Source organism: Colias eurytheme, chromosome 20 (assembly GCF_061535395.1).
Source record: "Colias eurytheme isolate Ceu_HAF_F1 chromosome 20, ilColEury1 Martin Lab GWU primary, whole genome shotgun sequence".
NCBI classification, from domain to species: Eukaryota; Metazoa; Arthropoda; class Insecta; order Lepidoptera; family Pieridae; genus Colias; species Colias eurytheme.
Genome location: NC_142999.1, coordinates 4794221 through 4815544, shown reverse-complemented (window position 1 = coordinate 4815544; position 21324 = coordinate 4794221). Strand labels below are relative to the sequence as shown.

Sequence of the window (21324 nt, the reverse complement as noted above, 5' to 3'; positions counted from 1 at the left end):
TCATTATATTAAACTAAACAATACTGTTTTTGATTTATAAGCTTAAGATGTTTCATTTTTATATTTTTGGTAATAATGCCGCCATAAAATAAAAATATTATGCACTAAAATTATTTTGACTTTTTAAACATAAAATACGTAATTCGGAACACGATGAAGTGTCACAGGAATCATCCTAAATGAAAAGGACTATAGTTAGCATTTATTTACTGATTTTATCTTTGTAAATCTAATCAACTTGATATTTCCACCTGAACAGTGAACACTAGCTAGCGCTCTTAGAGCATTATAGCGCCAGTTCATTTAATTTTAAATTTTAATAAATTAAAAATAAACAACGATTTAATACATAAGTTCTAGAACTAATATGTATTTTATAGAGATAAAGTTTTTGACTTGTAAGGGGTAATCTCTGAACTACTGAACCGATCTTCAATATTGATTTAGATTTAGAAACAATTCAAGAAATATAATAATAGGTACTAGCAGCTGTCCACCCGACTTTTAGACTTTTTGTAAGTTTAAAATTACAGCTGTTTTGAATTTTTACAGACAAATTAAGTAAACAAACGAAACACCATTAAACTAACACGATTGTCGTTCATGTAACTAGAAATGTAAGATTTAAGATTAATCGTTAGTTTTTCTTAAAAAATCTAATTTTGAGAAGCTTTTTCGATTAAGTACATTTTTACCTATCGCTCAATAAGTAATTCAGTGCTCATGTAGGTACTACAAGTTACTTGATACTTCAGACGTTCAGAGCTTAATAAAAATCATGCTTGGATTATTGGATACTATAATATACAAGACAAGTGCGCAAGGAACATCACTACTATACTATAATAAAAGCTACTGTACTACCTATGTAATTGAATCAAAATCTTTATACATATACCTACTGTAATTTTTGTGCATTTAGTTTTATTCCCACCACATACGATTTAGAGAATGTTTGAGGAAATATTTCGGGTAACACCTATAGATTGGTCTCGGGGAACTGCTGGATCATAGATGCATGCAGGAGCCGGCCGGGCGGCCGCTGATGATCGGTCGTAGGAAATCTTTATTATTTTGATTAAGGCAGATTATTATTTTTTAATAATTATTGTATCGTACCTACATATATTTGATACTAGCAGTCCGCCCCGGCTTCGCCCGTGGTACATATTTACGTTTTCTCTACGTAAGAACCATCCTCGTACTTCAAGGAATATAATAAAAAAAGAATTATCGAAATCGGTTCAGCCGTTCTCAAGTTATGCGCTTACCAACACATTTTGGGATTCATTCTTATATTATAGACTAGCGGCCCGCCCCGGCTTCGCCCGTGGTACATATGAAAAATAGATGTTGGCCGATTGTCAGACTTACCCGATATACACAGAAAATTTCATGAGAATCGGTCCACCCGTTTCGGAGGAGTATGCAGACTAATATTGTGACACGAGAATTTTATATATAAGATTTCAATGTTATTAGTTACATACTTACCTATGTACCTACATAAAATTATGTTGCACATAAGTCTATAGTAGAGAGTAGGCACTAGGTCGTTTGCGTATACATACGTAATATGTATTTCTATTTTCTTATTCAATTTGTCTATTCATGGTTTGGATAAACATACAACGTTTTATACATTCGCGGTAGGCCTATGTAACAATGACTTCGGTGTTCCTTCGTTGTAGAAAAAAAAGTGCGGACACCATAACAATGCCGCAACTTTCAAGTTGAACTTAATGTCGAGATTTTCACTTGAATTCAATTTATTATTAATTAAAATTCATCCAAACCCATACAACGTTTTATCCATCGCGGTAGGCCTATGTAACAATTAGACAGACTTCGGTGTTCCTTTAATGTAGCAAAAAAGTGTGGACACCATAACAATGCCGCAACTTCCAAGTTGAACTTATTGTCGAGTTTTTCACTTGAAGGGTGACAATAACTTTGGTTATTGTTATTGGGGAAGGGTCGAATTGGCGCAACGCGTGAGACAAACTTAGGATTGGAATGTTACGGATATATTTTTTTCAATCTGCACCTGCAAAGTCTTTTACGAGCGTTCTGGCGCATAATGTTCACTTGATATGATTTCCGTAAAGTGTTAATTATATAAATAGATTTATGAGATATAATATGTACTACGAACTTATGTTCAATGTTGTACAATGGGTTGACTGTACAAACTACAATGTGTACGGAACACAGATCACATCACAATTAGTAAAGCTTTTAACAGCGCGGTGGAAAGACGTCTGTGACATTATAGAAATTGCATTTATTCGATATTCCAGTGCTAACCGGTGATCAAAATGGAATTAAATTTTCTAACAACTCTTATAAAGCATGATGTGAACCATAATGTGAAACAGTGCTTTAAATCGAAGAAGAATTTCAGTAAGTATATTTTTATTTATGGATATTTAAATAAGGCGCTTTTAAAATTCAATGAAAGTTTCCAAAAAAAAATTAACAAACAATATCAAAATTATTTTACCTAGTCGAATGTTTGCTGAATAAATCGATAATCAATATTCAATAGAACTACCAATAACTATTCCATTCCCATTCAACCTGTTATAAATCTAAAAGGTAACCCACTACCTACCTGCAACCTTTTGTACGAGAAAATTCCACATAACGTCAATGAGGACAAATTTATTCATAATGTTCATCTAGTTCTTACTTTTGAACGTCCATACATTTAAAAGGAAACGGTTTGAAATTCTAGTTGTAGATTTAAAAAAAATGCTACTTTATTTTCAAAGAGGAATTGAGTTGGTGTAAACAAAAATAGTCGTAGCGTCTACCGCACACGTGTCAACGCAGGATTGAAATACCCCCTGTTAATCTGTTTTTGTGGAGAAAGTATTTGAGTTAGGGTTCGAAAATCACTCAATCAGTAAAACGTTATTCAATATAAAAACGTGTGAATCTGTGGTAGTAAACGGTGTTGAACAGCATAATTCTGTTAGAAATCCTGTTGGGAATCATCTTAATGAATTTTCGTCGTTTTTCCATCATCCAGGACGATGATATAGGTACTTAGATTTTTGTAATCATCATAATTTAATTAGTTTTAACTTCATACGACTACTGAGGATCAATAAATACCACCCTTAGCAACTTTTTAGTAATCTAAAAATTGATGTCGGCAGACATCCAAAATATTTATTCATTGCCTAGAAAACATTCAAAATAACAAAGTTTTATTTTTATATTTAGGTTAGTTCATTGAACTTTAAATTTAAAATCAAAACACATTACACGGCAGGCCAACTAGGACCTATTATTTGCACGTTATCAATTTATAATTGCCTAATTATGATTGTAAATATTCATGTCTTGGCTACGTGACCAGAGTCATACGCTCCTATGTCCAACAATGACCGAAATTGTAGGACCAAATAATTGTATGCCGGCGACGGGCGACCATACACATACACTCGTATACAAATAACTATGCATAATGCAACCGGTTGTCACCAGCTGTAGTGAATGTGTGTGAAGTGCATAGAAGTTATTCCGATTGAAGTTTTAGGTACATTTTAGTTCTGGTCTATTTCGTTATCACCATTTTAAAGTGTACATAAATTTTAATGGGCGCAACAATTCAATTGAGATGCGTCGTAGATTGATTTAGCTTAAACTTACATTGAAATCAATATTATGCAGATAAAAGGGAATCATATATCATTATACGATACATATTTTATAAATTGACTAAAACACGAATAAGGCCTCTAATCATCATACAAATAATGCGATCGATTGCAATGATCGATTGAGAGATATAAGTATGGTTTTATCAATCTTGAGCTTTGAATTTGTCCCATGACCCATCGTATAGGTATTTTACTAAGTCTAATCAATATTTTCAATCAATTTTTTATCGTTTTAAGTTAAAATACGATCCGTTTTGTGTTGTTATGATAGCAAGCGTGTTTGCTTGAAGTAAATCGCTATTTATTTTTAACGAGATTGAGCTTTAACACCGACCTGACCTATGCTAACCGTGTGGATAAAAGAAACAATATAAGAATTACTATATTTAGCTTATCTGTGTAGCCTACATTATTCAGAATATTTATAAAAAAAATTATAAGATAGAAAGCTTAAATATACCAACATTAATATACAGGCTTTCGGTATACTAAGCGCGAAGGGACTTGTAGTTTTGCATACACTGATCACATAAAAAATACTTAAATAACAAAATTACGCCAAAAATTTTTCCATTTTTCCATTTCCTTAAAATCCATGTATTCGTCTCTAGCTTCGCGCAGCCGGCATATACCGCTTCGCTAATGTGAGTATTTTGTCTATGAAAACATAATCTTAAACGATAGCTCACATGCGGGTGGCAAAGTTGGGCGGTTTGCTTGTTGGGGGTGTACACATGGAATTTTAAGAATTCCTCTATTTAAAAAAAAAATGCGTCTGGAATTTTATAATTATTTTTTACGTACTCAGCGTATGCATAACTACAAGTCCCTTTGCGCTTAGTATACCGAAAGTGGGACACCCTGTATATTAAATAATTTTTACGTAATTCTCTTCTAGACCGTGGTGTAAGATTTTAGTAACTACTTACTACATACCTACTAATTGTTATAAAATACTATTTTTTCCATAAAATCTCTAGTTTTCGTTGATTACTGAATACTTTCTTCTCAACAAAAAATTTGAGGAATTCTGTTTGCGTTCTATATTTAACCGATGATCCCTAACGATTACGACGGAAGGGTCCCGGTATGATTTTTTTTATAGATTAAGTCATCAAAAGCATAGGAGCTTATGGTAATGTCCAAAAAATGCCTATGCATGGATATATGTAGGTATTATGTCAATATGGCATTGGTATGCAATAGATAAGTCCAGTTGGTTGGTGGGGTACGTGTTAAAACTACAAGTGAGAGCAATGGTTGTTTACATAGGTTGAAACACGCAGTAAATAAATAATTAAACTTTCCTATTTGCCTTTTCCTAAAACCGTAGAAAAAAGTAAAAATAACGCATCTTACGAATTTCAATAGTGTAGGTAGACTTAACTACTCCATGACTGATCTTATAAAATTTGGGTAAAGTACCGTTTTTGGAAATATCAAAAATCAAATAATTATAGTAGAAATCTTATCGCTCGGTCAAGATTTGTTATAAATCTTCAACTCTGTGTTTCTTATTTGGTATAAATCTGATATCATTTTCATAATACTATACTTAGATAATATTAGGTAGGTACCTACTCACGTTGGTGCATATAATAATTATAAACTTAACCTATCCATTAGAAATACTGATAATGATTACAAAGTATCTACTAAGTAATAATAATTTACGATAATACTACATTGTAAATATTTACTTATAGGTGCATTTGATTACAAAGTAGCAAAACACTTCTCGTTCATCATCATCATCATCACCATCAGCCCATTTACGTTCCCACTGCTGGGACACGGGCCGCCCATGAGTCCTGCAGGGTACAGGCCATAATTCACCACGCCGCGCTGGCCAAGTGCGGTTTGGCGGATGTCACATCTCGTCTAACTTTTCGATTCTCAGACATGTCGGTTTCCTAACGATGTTTTCCTTCACCGTTCGAGTAGTAGTGATGTTATCAACATGCGTAGATAAATTGAAAAACCAATTTATTTCCGGCACGCCTGCCCGGTCTCAAACCCCGGACTTATCTATTTGAAGACTGAAGTCCGGGGTCCTCACCACTGAGCCACCACTGCACTATTCAATTCCATAAATAAAATTTCCATTAATTTGTTTTAATTTTAGTTTTAATCACGAATTTTTAATTGTTCAGCTAGAACCTATAAGGTATATTGTAAGATTAATGAATTTGTCTTTTATCATCTATCTCTATTTATAACATCTCTATATACCTACCTATATCTATAAATTTTACCACGTTTATTTACTCAGCAAATTTATTTTTTCACAATAACAAACACGGATTTGCTCGTTAATTTTTATTATCCTGGATAAATGATGAGGCACAATTAATGCAGACGTATGTACCCTTTTTCAAAGATGATTAATTTGTTTTTTTTGTACAGTTAGCAGGAAAGAAGAAGTAATGGCAATCAAAAGTAAATTTCCGACAAAAATACCGGTAAGTGTTAAATAAACAACAATCTAGAGTTAAGGGGATTACAAGAGCTAGCTGAAATTGAGTGACTCGCGCACACATTAAGACGATACACAAAAAAAAATCAACTGCTTGGCGGGCGGAGTCTAATAGCTCGCTATCGCGAACGCGGGTGTGCGCGAAGTCATTCTTGCAAACTCGCCGCGCTGCCGCTAGCCGACTCGGGACAAACATGTATGGAGTCGTCATACAGTTATAATATTGTTATACATATATTTAATTGTTGATTTATTGGTTTTATTTTCTTGCTTATAAACAAATAATCTTCTTTTTAACAACTACTCAGACATTATTAATAATTATTATTATTTCGTAATGTTTACTTTATTACAAAATAATACAGGTTATAAATAATCTTTAAAATAACAAAAAATATTGTTACTCTGAAAAAATGAAATGGTACTCAATAACGCGGACTACTGAATGGATTTAGATAGAATTTGATGCTGACGTAGATATTACGTCATGCCCAGAAATGAAAGGTAATATTTCTGAAAGAAGTTATAAACCCTAATTCTTCTCAGTCAAAGTCAAGAGTGGAAGATATCACTAATACAGTAAAACTGATGCGAAACTTTGGATGTTAATTTGTATATTTTTTTGTTAGTTGTTACTTAATCACGTCAAGACTACATTACCAATTTTGATAAAATATAGCTAATTGCCTGGATTTACACATAGGATACTTTTTATCCGAACTGAACACTTCTGTGGGATAAGACAGGATTCACGATATAATCTAATTCCACGCGGGCAAAGCCGCGGTCGGAATGATATTTTTTTAAATAAAAAAATTGTTAAAAAAAACACAAAATATATTGACGCATGTATTATTTTATTTTTTGCACTCTATTATAATTGTAATTATTCATTACAAATAATCAAAATAAAATAGCCAGAACAAAGTTAGGCCCTGGTAGGGTAGGTAGGCAGGTACAGCAATGTGAGACGAACACTGGTTTATTTATACCAATAATAATGTATTATAAACATTAAATTATGTTTACTTTCTAACAACAAAAATACATAATATTAGCTAATGTGAAAGCGAATCAACCAATCATCCCACAAAAATGAAATGTGCACACAAATATTCATCCAAATCGGTTCATGTCATTAGGAGGAGTGACTGCAGCGCCATCTTCCGGGCCCAATTGTGTTTCCAGATCACCCAGGAACTCAATTTAATATATATACTTACACAAAATTTTTCGAAATGAAAACTCACATTACTATGTAAATATGAATATAAACCTGTTTTATTACTAAGCAATTTCCCGCACAGGTGTAGTAAGTATAAATGAAATAAATATCAACATCAAATTCTTTATACAACATACTTATCTACCACCTTCTAAGAAATGTAATTCTTGAAATTATTTCGTATTTTTTTTAAATATAATACTACTCCAATGAGCTCCTGTTCCATATTATGTCCGCCATACTTCCACTAAGTTCACCATGATTTTTTATTTCTTTGCACTTTGTTGCTTTTTGCTAAAAATGGAATCATGCGATAAAACCAGTAGAGCTTTGATAACATACATTTTTGACTGAATAAAGGTACTTACGAAGGAGTGGATTCACATTGTGAACAATCAGTGGGTTTATTTTCCTTCTGGATTCCGGATTTCTGAACAGATTATTTATGCTATAAATGAAAAAATCTTACACATTCGTTATGTACTTAAAACAGGGGTACATATCAAACATCGTCTATAATACAATTATCATCAAATTTAAAATAAAACCAACTTACTTCATTAATTTGTTCCAATTGTAAGCATTCTTTTTCCTCCAACCTTTATGTTTCTTCTTCTTATTTTCTTTATTGTCCCCATTTGTCTTATCGTGTTGTCACCCTTTTTTACGATTGCGCGAGCGACACAAGTTCCCCGTGTGACGGCCGTAGCGGGAATGACTCGTGCAGCGATCGGGGTAGGAAGATACAGGGCGGCTCTCGCTATATTGGCTGGTCGCGCGCTAATTTCAAGTATTTCTTGTTTATTTCAAAACCATCGCATATTTCAAAATTCTAACACGGTAGACGTATAGGTTGTATATTTTATAGTTAATATCCAAAAAGTCGTAACTTTACGTTTGTTATTTTGAAGATGCCAGAGATTAAAAAAAAATAACAATGATAACTTTGTATTTTTTTTCTATCGAGAAAATATCATGGAATCATGTTTCTAAAACGGTAGACGTATTGTGTTACTATTGAACTTTCTTGTCAAGAATTTTCATCACGACAACTTTAATAATATAAAAATTACGAAGGTTTGAAAAGGGCCGTAAATGTTAGAAAAATTAATTCATCACCTTAACACAATCGACGACGGTTAGTGGTTAACAGGCCTCGGCCGGTAGTGTCGGTACACAGGCGGTTCACGCACACATGCGTACGTTTTTGGTTTGGGAATAAGAATTTGCGATTTACACGAAATCTATTGATTGGACTAAAAAAATAAAACGAAGTTTTTTTAGTATGTTGCTTGTAGAATTATTTGCCGTAAAAACAGAATGATTGCATGTAGTTTAGTATGGTTTTTAAGTATCAAAAGATTTTTTTAGAGGTACCTTTGTGATTTTTTTCTATCGAGTAAAATAAGTTGTATTGTGTTTTCAGCACGATATCTAACTAGTATATATCCTGAAGAATATCATATATTTGTCTGAGATTTTTTACTACAGTTAATCATATACTTTAAAGCATTATAAAACTCGAGTTTTGCCTCGTTTAGCTCTTCTAAGCCCCTTAACTTTTTATTTTAAAAAGTTATAACAGGATTCGTTATTTAATATAAAACCTTTTCCAGCTCATCGTGGAAAGATATCACAAGGAAAGAAACCTTCCAACACTAGACAAAACAAAGTTCCTCGTACCCGAAGATATAACAATGTCTCAATTTCTAGTTATAATTCGCAACAGAATAAAAATTAAGCCCAATCAGGTATGTAACTAACCTAAACTAAAAATGTAAGTATAAGATTTATCTGTAAACGATCTATTCCGATTCCTAACTTTAAATGCGATTGCCTACTTAAAATATTAGCAATATACAGTATTGCATATTGTTGTTTATTATTTATGTACCTTTATCACAACTTAGAGATAGTTAAGTTTACGAACTAGAGAGTTTGGGGTCAACATTTATAAGATGTTTGTACAGCAGAGGTTAAAATGATTAGTAGGTACCATTTCTATCTCATTAAATGTCGTATTAAGGGCAGAGATTATTTTCACTTGGAATATTTTAATTAATGAAGATAAACAAATTAATTGATTCTAATTGTTATTGCTAATATAATGGTTAATGGAAAATGATGATTCAACTCGTTGATGTTTTTGTACATTAGTACAGCATAGAAACATAAGATATTGATAAAGAAATTCGACAGGCAAAGGAACATTAAACAAAAAAATCGAGAAATCCATTATTTTGATTCGTCACTCAGTTATTAAGTTAGCTATTCGTCAATCATTTATTAAAACAAATACATACAAAAAATAGGAAAAGTGTAGACTGTAGAATGTAGACTATAATAGCACTAGGGTATTTCGTTGAAATAAATAATAATTAGGGTGGTGTCACCCGCGGATATTATCACGCAGATATTATGTTTGCAACAAGTGCAAAAATAATATCTGCGTGACAAACGTAATCGACCGTATTTTACTTTTCCGGAGCTTTCAAAGGACAGCAAAAGCTTTTTTACAAGTCATTCTGATGCAGATAGTAAAAATATGCGATATACGTGACGCAGGTCAGGGGGAAAATGAGCCATACGTTTGTTTGACGTACCTACTTAATTTTTCCTTATTTCGTAGGCGCTGTACCTTATAATCAACAACAGGTCAATGTTAAGCATGAGTCTCACTATGTCACAAGCATACGAAATGTACGGGGATGAAGACGGATTCCTTTACATCACGTACGCATCACAAGAAGTATTTGGATACCAAGACGGTAAGTTTGACCTAACCATTATATTTTTGAAGTGAAACTTCTTTAGGCACGTTGAGAGTAAAATTTCAAGGAGTAAGGCGACGATTTTGGTATCTTTGAATCTTGCCAAAGAAGTTTCACTTCTGACACGTGTGCTCGGCACACATGCTCTTTTTTATTAGTGTGCACTACCTTCAATTAAGGCTTATTTCAACAAAGCATATATGTAGTAGTATTTGTAGATGATAAGATTAGTTGTTTACATAATTGTGTCTATTAAAATTTAATGTTATTTATTTGGGTTTCTTTAAGGATTGTACACAATAGATTATGGTAACTGATAAACAAACTCATTAGGTAGTGATTTTTTCCATTAAAAGTTTTCAATAGTCTTTGAAAGCTCAATCCTCTTCATAAAACATATTTGTAAATTATCTTGTCTAGAGAATCTCCGGTTTTATAAACTGCAGTAGTTAATGATAAAGAAAATAATTTATTTTAATCGAAGTCAGCGAATGATTGATTTCTTGTATTATTTTTTACCTGGCTTTGTACCTGTACTTTAATTTCTCAGTGAATAAGTAATATTCGAGCAAAACAAGATACTTAACTTTTTCTTTATGCCTGTGATATTCCATCAAAACCAGAGTAAAAAAGTTATGTATCTAGGTATGTGAAGATAGCCTGACTTGCATTGATGTTTTTCTACACTATATAATGCATTCGATAAGGAATCGGGTAATTAAATATCTGTTTACGTCACATACGCATTATCTAATCCTCGTAAAACTGTTTATTAGTATTATGTCTAGTGATTATATCTATGGCTAAGAGTATCTGGAGATTTCGATTGTAGTCATTAAGTTTCTACATTAAAATAATTATGTAACTACTTACATTTAGTTCCGTGGAGAAACTTCCAATTTCAAGATTGATAAAGGATTTTACTGCAAAATCTATGCATAAAGAACCCTCAAAGACTAAACTTATTGGTTAATTCTCGACATGAGTTTTCTATCCATAGTGCTTTTACTCCAAAGTAACAAATTCAGTATTTTTGATAATAATGTGGTATATTTTGTACACAGATATGACGGGATCAAACAAGGAAGTTCAAGTCATAAGGGATAGATTTCCAAACAAAATTCCGGTAAGTTCGCTTTTTATTATGCCTATATCACAGAATACATAATAGGTAGTAGCTAAACGCTACCTACCTATATGTTAACCACTAAAAGTTCATTAAGTTCAATATCCGATCAATTTTTTTATATAAACTTTATTTTTAGTTATACGTGGAGAGATACGCAAGAGAACGAGAAGTGCCGATATTGGGAAGAAACAAGTTCCTAGTCCCACAAGAGCTTACGATGTCCCAATTCCTCTATATCATCAGAACGAAAATGAAATTGAGAGACTCACAGGTACGTACAAATATTTTATCAAACATTTAGATGAAATACTTTTTTATTTTCGATTGAGATTTTAAACATATTCTTCTATAATATTTATATAAGCAGTTAGCCACAAAAACGGTTCTTCAAATCACGACATGAATCCTATTAGTTGACAAAGCAATACAGAAGCTAATACAGAAGCTTTTGTAGTAATTTCCTCCTAAAATAATTTAAACAGTAGGTACCAAAGAACTTTTATCTTCACTTAGCTTTCAAAGGAAGACGCCTAATAAAATCAACAACAATTAAAACTGCATAAAAAACCATAGCTGATAGGCTAAGCTTTTTTTATTCTAAGGCAGCTTTTTTTCTTTATGCAACCAATAACTGCTAACGGCTTTCAATTTCTAACTTTGTAATCGTAAAGTTTTTGTCCCTTTTCCCTTTTTTCTTTGTAAAATATGCCAATAGGTACTAAATTCTTTAAATTTTTTTACACCAGTTTAAAAATCGTAAAGTTTTTGTCCCAAATAGGTGTCTCCATATGAGTTTCAACTTTACGAACACTTGGGCATAAATATAGATAGAGGCCACAGAAAGATCTTGAAGGGTCGGTCGCGTCCTGTTGCGATAAGATACCTACTGTTCCGGGAAATCGTTATTTTTATTCGCACCCACTTTGAAATATTATTTGTTTTTAATGTTACTTTCTCTGTTTATATTTACTGCTTCTTATATTATCGGAATCGGAAGAATCTTTATATTGTCAATTTTAATGCCTATATAGAGGCATATATTATCATAACAAATCAGAATAAATAGTGTCCGATACTGGTACGTATAGGCAAGGTATAGGCACGAAAAGTCGTAATCTTGGATACATAGCCTTTTGATTCCTAGAACAGCTCGAAACAGTTACCGTATAAATTCAAATTCCTTTTAATTAATCTAAAACCTTAACCACACAGGCTCTGTATCTATTGGTGAACGACAAAGCACTGGTCAGCCACAGCATGACCATGGCCCAAGCTTACGACCAATTCCGCAGCGAAGATGGCTTCCTACATATAACATATGCCGCGCAACAGGTTTTCGGATGAGAGTATTTTGTAAGTACCTATCTTTTAAAGTATTCGATTTCGGAGAAACAATTCTTGTACCTAGGTAGTATATAGAGACTTTTTAGGAGAATCATTACTGGGTGTCAATAACCTTAACAGCTATCTTCTCTACATTTCTTTGTCAATTTTGTATACGTATTATTTCCTTTATTTATTGAACTTTATTCGGAAACGGGAAAAGCATTATTACATAGGAAAGTAAATAGATAGCACCCGTTAATAGATAGGTATAAAATTGATAATTTCTGAACGGACGTCCTTTTAACGTACGATACAATTTTGCATAGATTCACTTCTGCTAATACCGTATATATTATACGCCCTTTACAATATATGTACATGTATATTTTTCTCCTATGAAATATTTATGATGTCCATGTTAACCATTTCGTCTTTCGTCCCCAAAAGTTCATTACCATTGACCGTTACAATTTATTATTCAGAATTTGTAAAACGAGACGTATTTTACAAAGAAAAATACAATTGGATACATAATATTGGTAGTTATAGATCGTCGACCCGATGCACTTACTCGACCTAAGGCGTTCAATCACTTACGATTTGCAATTATTTCTTATACGATTATTATTTTAGTAATAAAAAATTTAATCATTGTTCCCCTATTTATTGTGTAGTAATAATGACAGCAGTGTTGTTTTTCTTCCGTTCAAAACGTAATAAACATGAGGGTAGATATTATTTAATTGTTGTAATAGTCTGATAGGCCATTACTATTACTTTTTCCATTTAACATAATGTTATTATAGATATGATTAAATGTAAACATTGATTATTGTACTAACATACCTACATATAATACGTAGGTATGTATAGGATATTGCATAAAGTATAAATCATTTATAAGCATTATCTACAGGAATTGATTCCATTACGACTTTCCATTAAAACATTGTTTATATAAATATTAACTCGATGCGAGCGAAGCGCGATGATTTAAATTATTTATGGTCTTGTTATTCCCGTATATTTAGATATCTACAGGCTACAATGTTGATGCACTGTTAACATATACAAAGGAAGAAAACTGCGATATTCTTGTATCCGACTGCGATCCGGGCCAAATAGCCTTATACAAAATTAAGACGTAATTTGAACCATTTGTTTATAACTTAATTCGGGGCATTGCACTCCTTATATTACAAAGCCCTTATCGCCATAAACGTGTTTGATAATTTTGTTAATTGGCAACTGATGAATTTGATACCCCATTTGCGAATGTTACATCCACAGAACAGTGTTACATCTCATGTCACACATATGGCAAAGAGTATGGTTACATTTTGTTGCCAAGGATGTTATCTATTGTGTAATGTAACCAAAGTTATCAGGGGGTTATTGTCCTAAAGTTCTAATCAGAGCTTAGCAACAATGTTCTGTGCAATTTCAGGATGTATGATTATTTCGCGTCTGTTATCACAGCTCTTCCTAACGATACGTGATAATAATATTTTTATGGTATAAAAATACGTACATAGATATGCCAAAATGTGTTCCCATGCTAAAGTGTTCGGGACATCATCAATTCTCATATAGCCATAGGTACATATATATGTTTTATATAATTTTATTTAATGATTACAACAGGAACATTTATGGGCTGTATTATTCCACAGCGGCAGAAGCACTTAATTTTATTTATGTCACAATAATAAGTTTATCGCGGGTCTTATTCGTAAACAATCGACCGAGGGCTGCTGAGATAGCGGCGATTTATGCTCTTTTCCACTATCTACCCCCTAGGGCTTTGGTATAAATCAACGTTCCTTTCTCGATAAGGACAACTGTTGCCTTCGACTTTGCCCATGCCTACTCCACGTAGACCTAAAGGCAGCGACTTTTGAATATAAACGAACCTAACCAGCTGGTTCATTCCATTCCCATTCATTTCTATCAGCATATAGGCGCGGTTTCTTGGTACACAGGTTGTAATTCAAAAAGTTCTAGAAATCTAGAATTGGAATTCAAATACTTTATCCCTTGTATATTTTAGGATTTCAGTATTGTTAATATTTAAGTTTCTTATCTACTTTCGACTGTCTCCGGAGTCCCCGGCGTGCGATTTATTTATGTAAATTAGAATCTAAATAGATGACTATTACCTACGTACAATATTTAACCATTTTATTCTGTTTCAGATTTCCTAATTGGGCGTCGTCAAGCTTAAAAGCAAGTTTATCAACATCTTATATATTAAAGACTGATAGTATTTAACGATTTTACAATTGTGATACAAGTAGCTTAAGTTTTAAATTATAACCAAGTTAATTAAATGTATGTGTATAATGTAATGGCAGGTCCTAATGTTAAAATACTTATTAATTATTATAATCATGTTTTAAGGTCTGATATTTTATGATTATTGTATGTAGATCAAGCAGTGTAAAAAATAGATTTTCATCGAAAAGTTAGAGCTATTTTTTATTCCGCTGTTATATTGCTAATGATTTTATTATTTGAATTTTAATTATTAATGCTCTATAAAAAAGATTTTAAATATAATGATCTCAAAAATGTATAATGTTCGTAATAGAAAGCTTCCAGTTATATTTCTTACGTTTTTAATCTTTGACATTTAATTGCTAATAATTGTAGTTGTAATAATGTTGAAAAATATAATTAATTATAAGCACCTAGTTATGTATAACGTATAATAATAAATTATAATGTGCCATAGATAATATGTTAAAAGGAATGGTCACTCGTAAATAAAAGATGTAGTTATTTAAAATGTTTTATTGTTTGAAATTTTTAATTGCATAGTCTTAATAAATAATATTCTTAAATTAATGTGTTTAATTTCTTTCCGGTCATTCAGTTGGTGATATATTTTGTGCAGCTGCCACTAATGTATCGTGGATGTCTTTTGCATACGATATTTGAAGTCGAACCGTGTTTAAATATTGAGGGTAGCTTAATGTTGTTTCCTGGAATAATAAAAGAAGTAGTTAAAGCAAATGTTAGATAATATTTTGTTTGAAACAGATCCTTAAATGTACCATACAATTATTGCCACAATATAAAGTTGCAAATACATACATAAAATTACACATGAAAGATTTGGTCAGTATTTTTTATTTCAACTGCTCATTAAATTGATTCATAAATACTGATGTCCAGAACAAAAAGTTGCATTGTACTACAATATAATATATTTCGGGTATAAATATGTATAATGAAATACGAGCTTATTCTTATTTAAATGAAAATTGAGCTAATGTGAACATTTGCTTCACAAGACTGCTCATCTATATGGAGGCCTTATCTTCATATTTAGAATTTAGGAGAAGTTATCAATTACATTTTCCTTCACTTACTTATATTCCCTAAAAAATTCCATTCTACATGCAATTAATTAACAACTTACTTGTGTCGTAGGACCAGAGTCCATTCTAGAAGGTATAACAGTGAGCGGCAGATAATGAGCTGCAGACTGCGCTTGCTGAATACATGTTATTGCTGTTCGCTGCAAATAATAATTATTTTACTCTAATTCTAAATAGAAAGTCTTTAAAAGGTTTCTAATATAAGGAGGCACGGTTTTTATTCAATTGCACAAAGTGGACCATAAATAGATTTTTTTTTTCAAATGTGATCCACATCTGTGAGATAAGCTTACATTTTAACTGTTATTTAAATTAAGTTAGCAGTGAGCAGTACTACTTACGATGGACAAAAAATTATTTATGTGTGGATTCTTTCAAGAACCCTGTACAGAGTACATAATAATCTTTCATTTATCATTGAATGAAAGTAAATTTAGTTGCTTGAAAATAATCTTCAAAAGATATTACGATTAAATAATTATTACCTACATTATAACAATAATCACTATATAATAAATAATCAACCAAAAATCTTCCAAGTCCAATCTGGAAATATCTATGCTCGACAATATTCTAGACCATTCAGATGGAATCATACGAAGGTCAGGTCAAAATACTGGCCGAGAATTATTGACTAATAATAATTAATTTGTGTTGCTATTTTGTCACTACATATTTTATTAACATAATAATAAAAATAAAAAGCTATTCAAAAATACATACTTGAGAATTTTTGATATGTAGCATATAATATTTTTTTCATAGATGGGTTTAAATTTTTAGAATATAAAGTTTTTTGTCACTATTTATGTAAGTATGCTCTACCGACTGTGAATATCTTGAAAATGGAGAGAAGATTAAAAGAATAACATCGTATCGTCAGTATCGATAGCTCATGGGATCAGAATAATGTTTATGTTAGTTCAGCAAATATTTAAAATAAGGATACGGAAAGTAATAAAATTATGTTAAGCACCTACTGAACACATGATACGCGATTGAGTTTAACCTATGTCCATGTCAGATCAGACAGAGTACGGAAGAGACAAGTTCCTCAGGCAATAATGACTCATTATTAGCCTCTTGAGGAAGTCGTACCCCCAGTAAACATATTCATAACTCAGCCGCTGGCAATTTTGCTAATCAATTGAACACATTCGATTAATAAGTCAATATGTGCATAAGATAACAACGCATCAAGAAGTTTCCTACCGCGATAAGCTTCTTTTGTCTATTCAATTCTATTTGTAGGTACAACAATAATTGTTGCTATTTACGTAAACGAATCTGTAAACACACTTATCGAGTGCTTATTGATAACAACTCTTCGTTGTATAAAAATGCAACATACGCAATCGTCATCGTCGTATGATCTATCAATCGTTCGATATTCAGTATTGAAAGGCGTCTTTACATTTTCTGGACATGCAATTTGCAAGTTCTTATTTTGCCCCCATTAAATTTATCGTCTATCGTAAGATCAATGGTTTATGCTTGATTGTTCAATAATAATTTGAAGAAGGACGCGTATTAAATCATTCGCCAGGTTTGCTTCAGTATATTTGCAAAGCAGTGCAGTGTTTGCAAAGTAGGTACTACACTTGTTCATTAACTCTGAAGACGATAGCCTTTTGCCTTAATGCCTGTCCAAATTCAATGAACACAGGCCTTTACTAAGAATTGTTGTTAGTTACAATAAACGGAATGGCAAGCAAAGACATTAGTGATATCCATGAGTTACTGATATAACTGGAGGGTCAATAAGTTAATTGTTGCTTAGACGTAACAGAACATACATGTTTACTTGTACAAGTTACATAGTTAACGATAGATAGCTGCTGTACTTGTTTTTCAAATAAATTTGCCTGATATTGCACAGGGTCTTTACTGATAAACAGATTAAGCAAATAGGACAATCCTCAGGGCTGACTGGATTACCGAAAATGTCGGTTCGCGACAGCAAATGTCATTATTATCATTCCATTATGGGTATAGCTGTATCGATTATAATTACAAAGGTCGAAAATTAAGAAACGAGCAATCAGTCATGTACGCACTGGGAACGCCACACCTCCACAAATTCGGTGATGTACATATTGTCTTAGATTTTAGAATAATAACGCTTATTGTAAGTTTCCATTGTTACGATAGGTACTTATATGTGGTGTCATTAAATATTCTGTGGTGTTGTTATAAATATATGGTATGCATATGAAAATCAACTAAGTATTAATCCCATAAAATTCCCTTAATATGGTCAAGCAGCTTTTGTGCTGAGCAGTTAGTACTTAGGGCGCGTTCCCATCGTGTCGTGACGACAGATAATCGTGTAGTTTTAAGTGTCGTGGCTTATATGTTTAAATGGAGGTGTTCACATTTAGAGTGACACAATTTACTGTCGTCTACGACAGTTTTTGCAGTAACGACACTTTGTCGTGACAGTGGGAACGGCAAGCACGACAGTCGTAAAACGATAAAAAATCGTGGACGGCAACTCTATGACGTCCATTGAACTCAGGAGAGTAAACGCACTAGTAATCACCAAGCGAACGCAGAGGCGACTAGATTTGTAGCTTGCTGATGATGTGTAAACGACAAAGCGACTGCCAGGAAACGATAAAATGTCGTCGCGATCCAATGGGAACAGCTAGATACGACAGTCGCTAAACGATAAAAAATGTTGACGACAAACAATCGTTATAATGGGAACAGGTAGAGACGACAGTCGTCGAACGATAAATTAGTTGTTACGACATAGTGGGAACGCGCCCTTAGTAACAATACAACAAACATAAAATCTTGTTTAAGCATAAATATAATATCTAAATATATATGGTTTAAAGACTCCACAGATAATAAGGGATGTATCATTCATAGAACGTCAAATCAAGTAGTTTCTTTTGCATGGTCAGGGAAACAAATATCATAAATTGTATCTATGACGATAATTGTGAACCTACTGATATGCATTACAATATAGAAGCTAATTAATTATAATGATGATGTTTATTATTTAAGCAGGATTTAATAATCGGAATGCATGACGTAAATCAAACATTTTAAGGGCTGGTTATTGGTCAAAGATTGTCCAGAAGTTGGGATAGGTTTATTTTTTTATTGCGTCCAAAATAAAACATTTTTCGCACATTAATTAATATCCGACATTACTTAATTAATAAAAAAAGGTATTTAATAAAATTCGAAATGCGAAAGCATTTTGCCTGTTGGTGTGATGTGTTCATTGGGTTTCCGTCAAACAGATATCACTGTAACCCAATGAGAACAACATTTTTAATGAAGATAGTTGAAACCTAGGAAAAAGAAAGGCCATTTATCAAGAATACAAAAATTTTGTGAGTGAAACAGGCGATGGCAATATAATGGACAGGTTTCACGCTATGACGTGACGCGCACGCGACCGAAGACGCAGGCAGAAAGCCATGTAGTACTGTAATATGTATATAAGTAGGATATGTAGTATATCTATAACTAAACTGGATATACATTATACATATAATGTGAAAATCAATCTATCTGTTAGGCCGGGAGATACTGACACAAAATTTCGGGTCATTTGTAACAGGATGGCGGTTCATAATAATGTAGAGATTGTCTAATCTAAAAATGAACGCCCTTCCACTAAACTTAATTGTTTCAATGTGTGAGGACAAATAATTATTGAACCACTTTTATATGTGTGCGCGCGGCGATTCTACTGCAAACTTTGACTTTCGCGCACTGATTTGTCAACTAATCGGGCGATCAGTTCAGATGCCTAGCATTGTATGGCGGGGAGAGCGCGCTATGTACGGAATGACACGTCCGTTCTGTCGTGCATCGCGTCATTTATGCACTAGTTGGCCAACTGGTCCTGTTGTTCGGGCATGGACAGGACTGGAGGACTGAACGACCAATGAGGCAGACCAATTTGTGTGTATTGCGTCTATACACGTACTTTGAATGTGAGCGTAAACACAGTGGAGGGGCGTTCATTTTTAGATTAGACAATCTCTACCCCTATTAAGGATATGGTTCTTTAAAAACAACCTATCCTATTTATTTAGAAAAACTTACCAAGTGCAATTCCATTTGGTCACATAATGAAAAGAATTCTTCTAAATTTTTGTCAAACCTTGATGCAGGATTTTCAAGCCCCTTTCTGGAAAGTAAAATACCAACATAATACAATTTCAGAAACTGTACATTCCTATCATGATTTAAACATAATGTATGTAAATAAAAAAGCTGTTAAAGTCTACTCAGAGAATGAAAGAATGTTGTTAAAGTCTACTTCAGTGTGAATAATATACCTAGCAAATCAATGCAATTCAATGAATGTGAATCTTCAGAAATTTCCAAGCAGATTGAGAGACAATGTAACAGAACAACTTACAATTCTTATTTATTAATTTTACAACATTATTAGCTCTGCAATTGTGGCTTCACCAAGTGGTCATAGGGGTCAAACATTTCTATGGGAATGAGATGATGTTTTTATCAAATACTTACTGTGTGTTACAATCCACACTGTGATTTTGATGCAAAATTTGAGCAGCTGATTTTAAAGTCATCTGAAAGATTGAAAAGAAACTTAAATTAAGTATAGGAATTTTGGAAACCTTTCATTTCCATGCTATCACAATCTTAAAATTGAGTTTTTAAGCTAAATCTATAATCTTCTTTTTCATACTGACCGGTAGTGATTCTCGCAAAGAGCCCATTAAGGTTTTGACTTTAGTTATATTATCCATTTTGTCTTGTTGAGTTTGTTGTGGCATTGCCGGCTGCATTTGTTGTGGCGATGGTTGTTGCATTATTTGACCAGATACAGGCATCTGCATTGGTACGTTGGGAGCAGGACCCATGGCACCACCAGGGTTCATTGGAACGTGCATGTTCATTTGATTCATGACTAAAATTTATAATTATAGACCCCGTAACTAAGTTTATCTGATGCTATCTCTCTGCTTCTTTTTCTTCAAAATATATTATTTTCGATTATATTTTGTGAGTTTTGACACATAAACAATCTACTAACATGTCAAAAATCATAGTCAATAGTCGACTGACAAGTGACATTATTGACATGTGTCTCATCTATTTTTCCAAGCGTCTAGCGTTTTTGGCGGAATAAATATCCGTGTTTTCCAATTACAGCACTAGAGCGCATTATGCGGCATAATGCTTAACGTTGAATGTTCCAACTACAGCAACGCTTCGCACAATCGAGCACTACACTACTTACTCTTATATAATGTTACATAAGCAGCATGCCGCTTCTTTACAAATGTACAATAAATCCTTAATAAATCTGTATAAATAAAAGATAGTCATTTATACCTG

At 32.8% G+C, this 21324-nt stretch overlaps 2 protein-coding genes across 2 annotated transcripts; one reads left to right on the top strand and one right to left on the bottom strand.

The window, feature by feature from the left end:
• Positions 1 to 2220: 2220 nt before the first annotated feature.
• Positions 2221 to 15441, top strand: LOC149899603 (uncharacterized). Its single transcript, XM_090113610.1, has 8 exons — positions 2221 to 2403; positions 6078 to 6133; positions 8989 to 9123; positions 10002 to 10140; positions 11208 to 11269; positions 11409 to 11543; positions 12485 to 12625; positions 14794 to 15441. Exons 1-7 carry the CDS (start codon positions 2319 to 2321, stop codon positions 12614 to 12616), a joined length of 744 nt encoding a protein of 247 aa, XP_089969736.1. The 5' UTR covers positions 2221 to 2318; the 3' UTR covers positions 12617 to 12625; positions 14794 to 15441.
• Positions 15374 to 21034, bottom strand: ix (mediator complex subunit intersex). The gene is made up of 5 exons (XM_090113612.1): positions 20676 to 21034; positions 20491 to 20552; positions 20056 to 20140; positions 16023 to 16121; positions 15374 to 15582 (listed from the first exon to the last, which is right to left on the bottom strand). The coding sequence occupies exons 1-5, from the start codon at positions 20889 to 20891 to the stop codon at positions 15466 to 15468; spliced, it is 579 nt and encodes a 192-aa protein (XP_089969738.1). The 5' UTR covers positions 20892 to 21034; the 3' UTR covers positions 15374 to 15465.
• Positions 21035 to 21324: the final 290 nt, after the last annotated feature.

Bases quoted from the DNA above. Each gene is read 5' to 3' on its own strand.
- LOC149899603 (XM_090113610.1), top strand. From the start codon at position 2,319: ATGGAATTAAATTTTCTAACAACTCTTATAAAGCATGATGTGAACCAT. The intron at 6,134-8,988 runs GTAAGTGTTAAA...AACCTTTTCCAG, and splicing joins AATTTCCGACAAAAATACCG to CTCATCGTGGAAAGATATCA. The intron at 11,544-12,484 runs GTACGTACAAAT...TTAACCACACAG, and splicing joins TGAAATTGAGAGACTCACAG to GCTCTGTATCTATTGGTGAA.
- ix (XM_090113612.1), bottom strand. From the start codon at position 20,891: ATGAATCAAATGAACATGCACGTTCCAATGAACCCTGGTGGTGCCATG. The intron at 20,141-20,490 runs GTAAGTATTTGA...TTTACTTTCCAG, and splicing joins AGTGTGGATTGTAACACACA to AAAGGGGCTTGAAAATCCTG. The intron at 16,122-20,055 runs GTAAGTTTTTCT...TATTATTTGCAG, and splicing joins ACCAAATGGAATTGCACTTG to CGAACAGCAATAACATGTAT.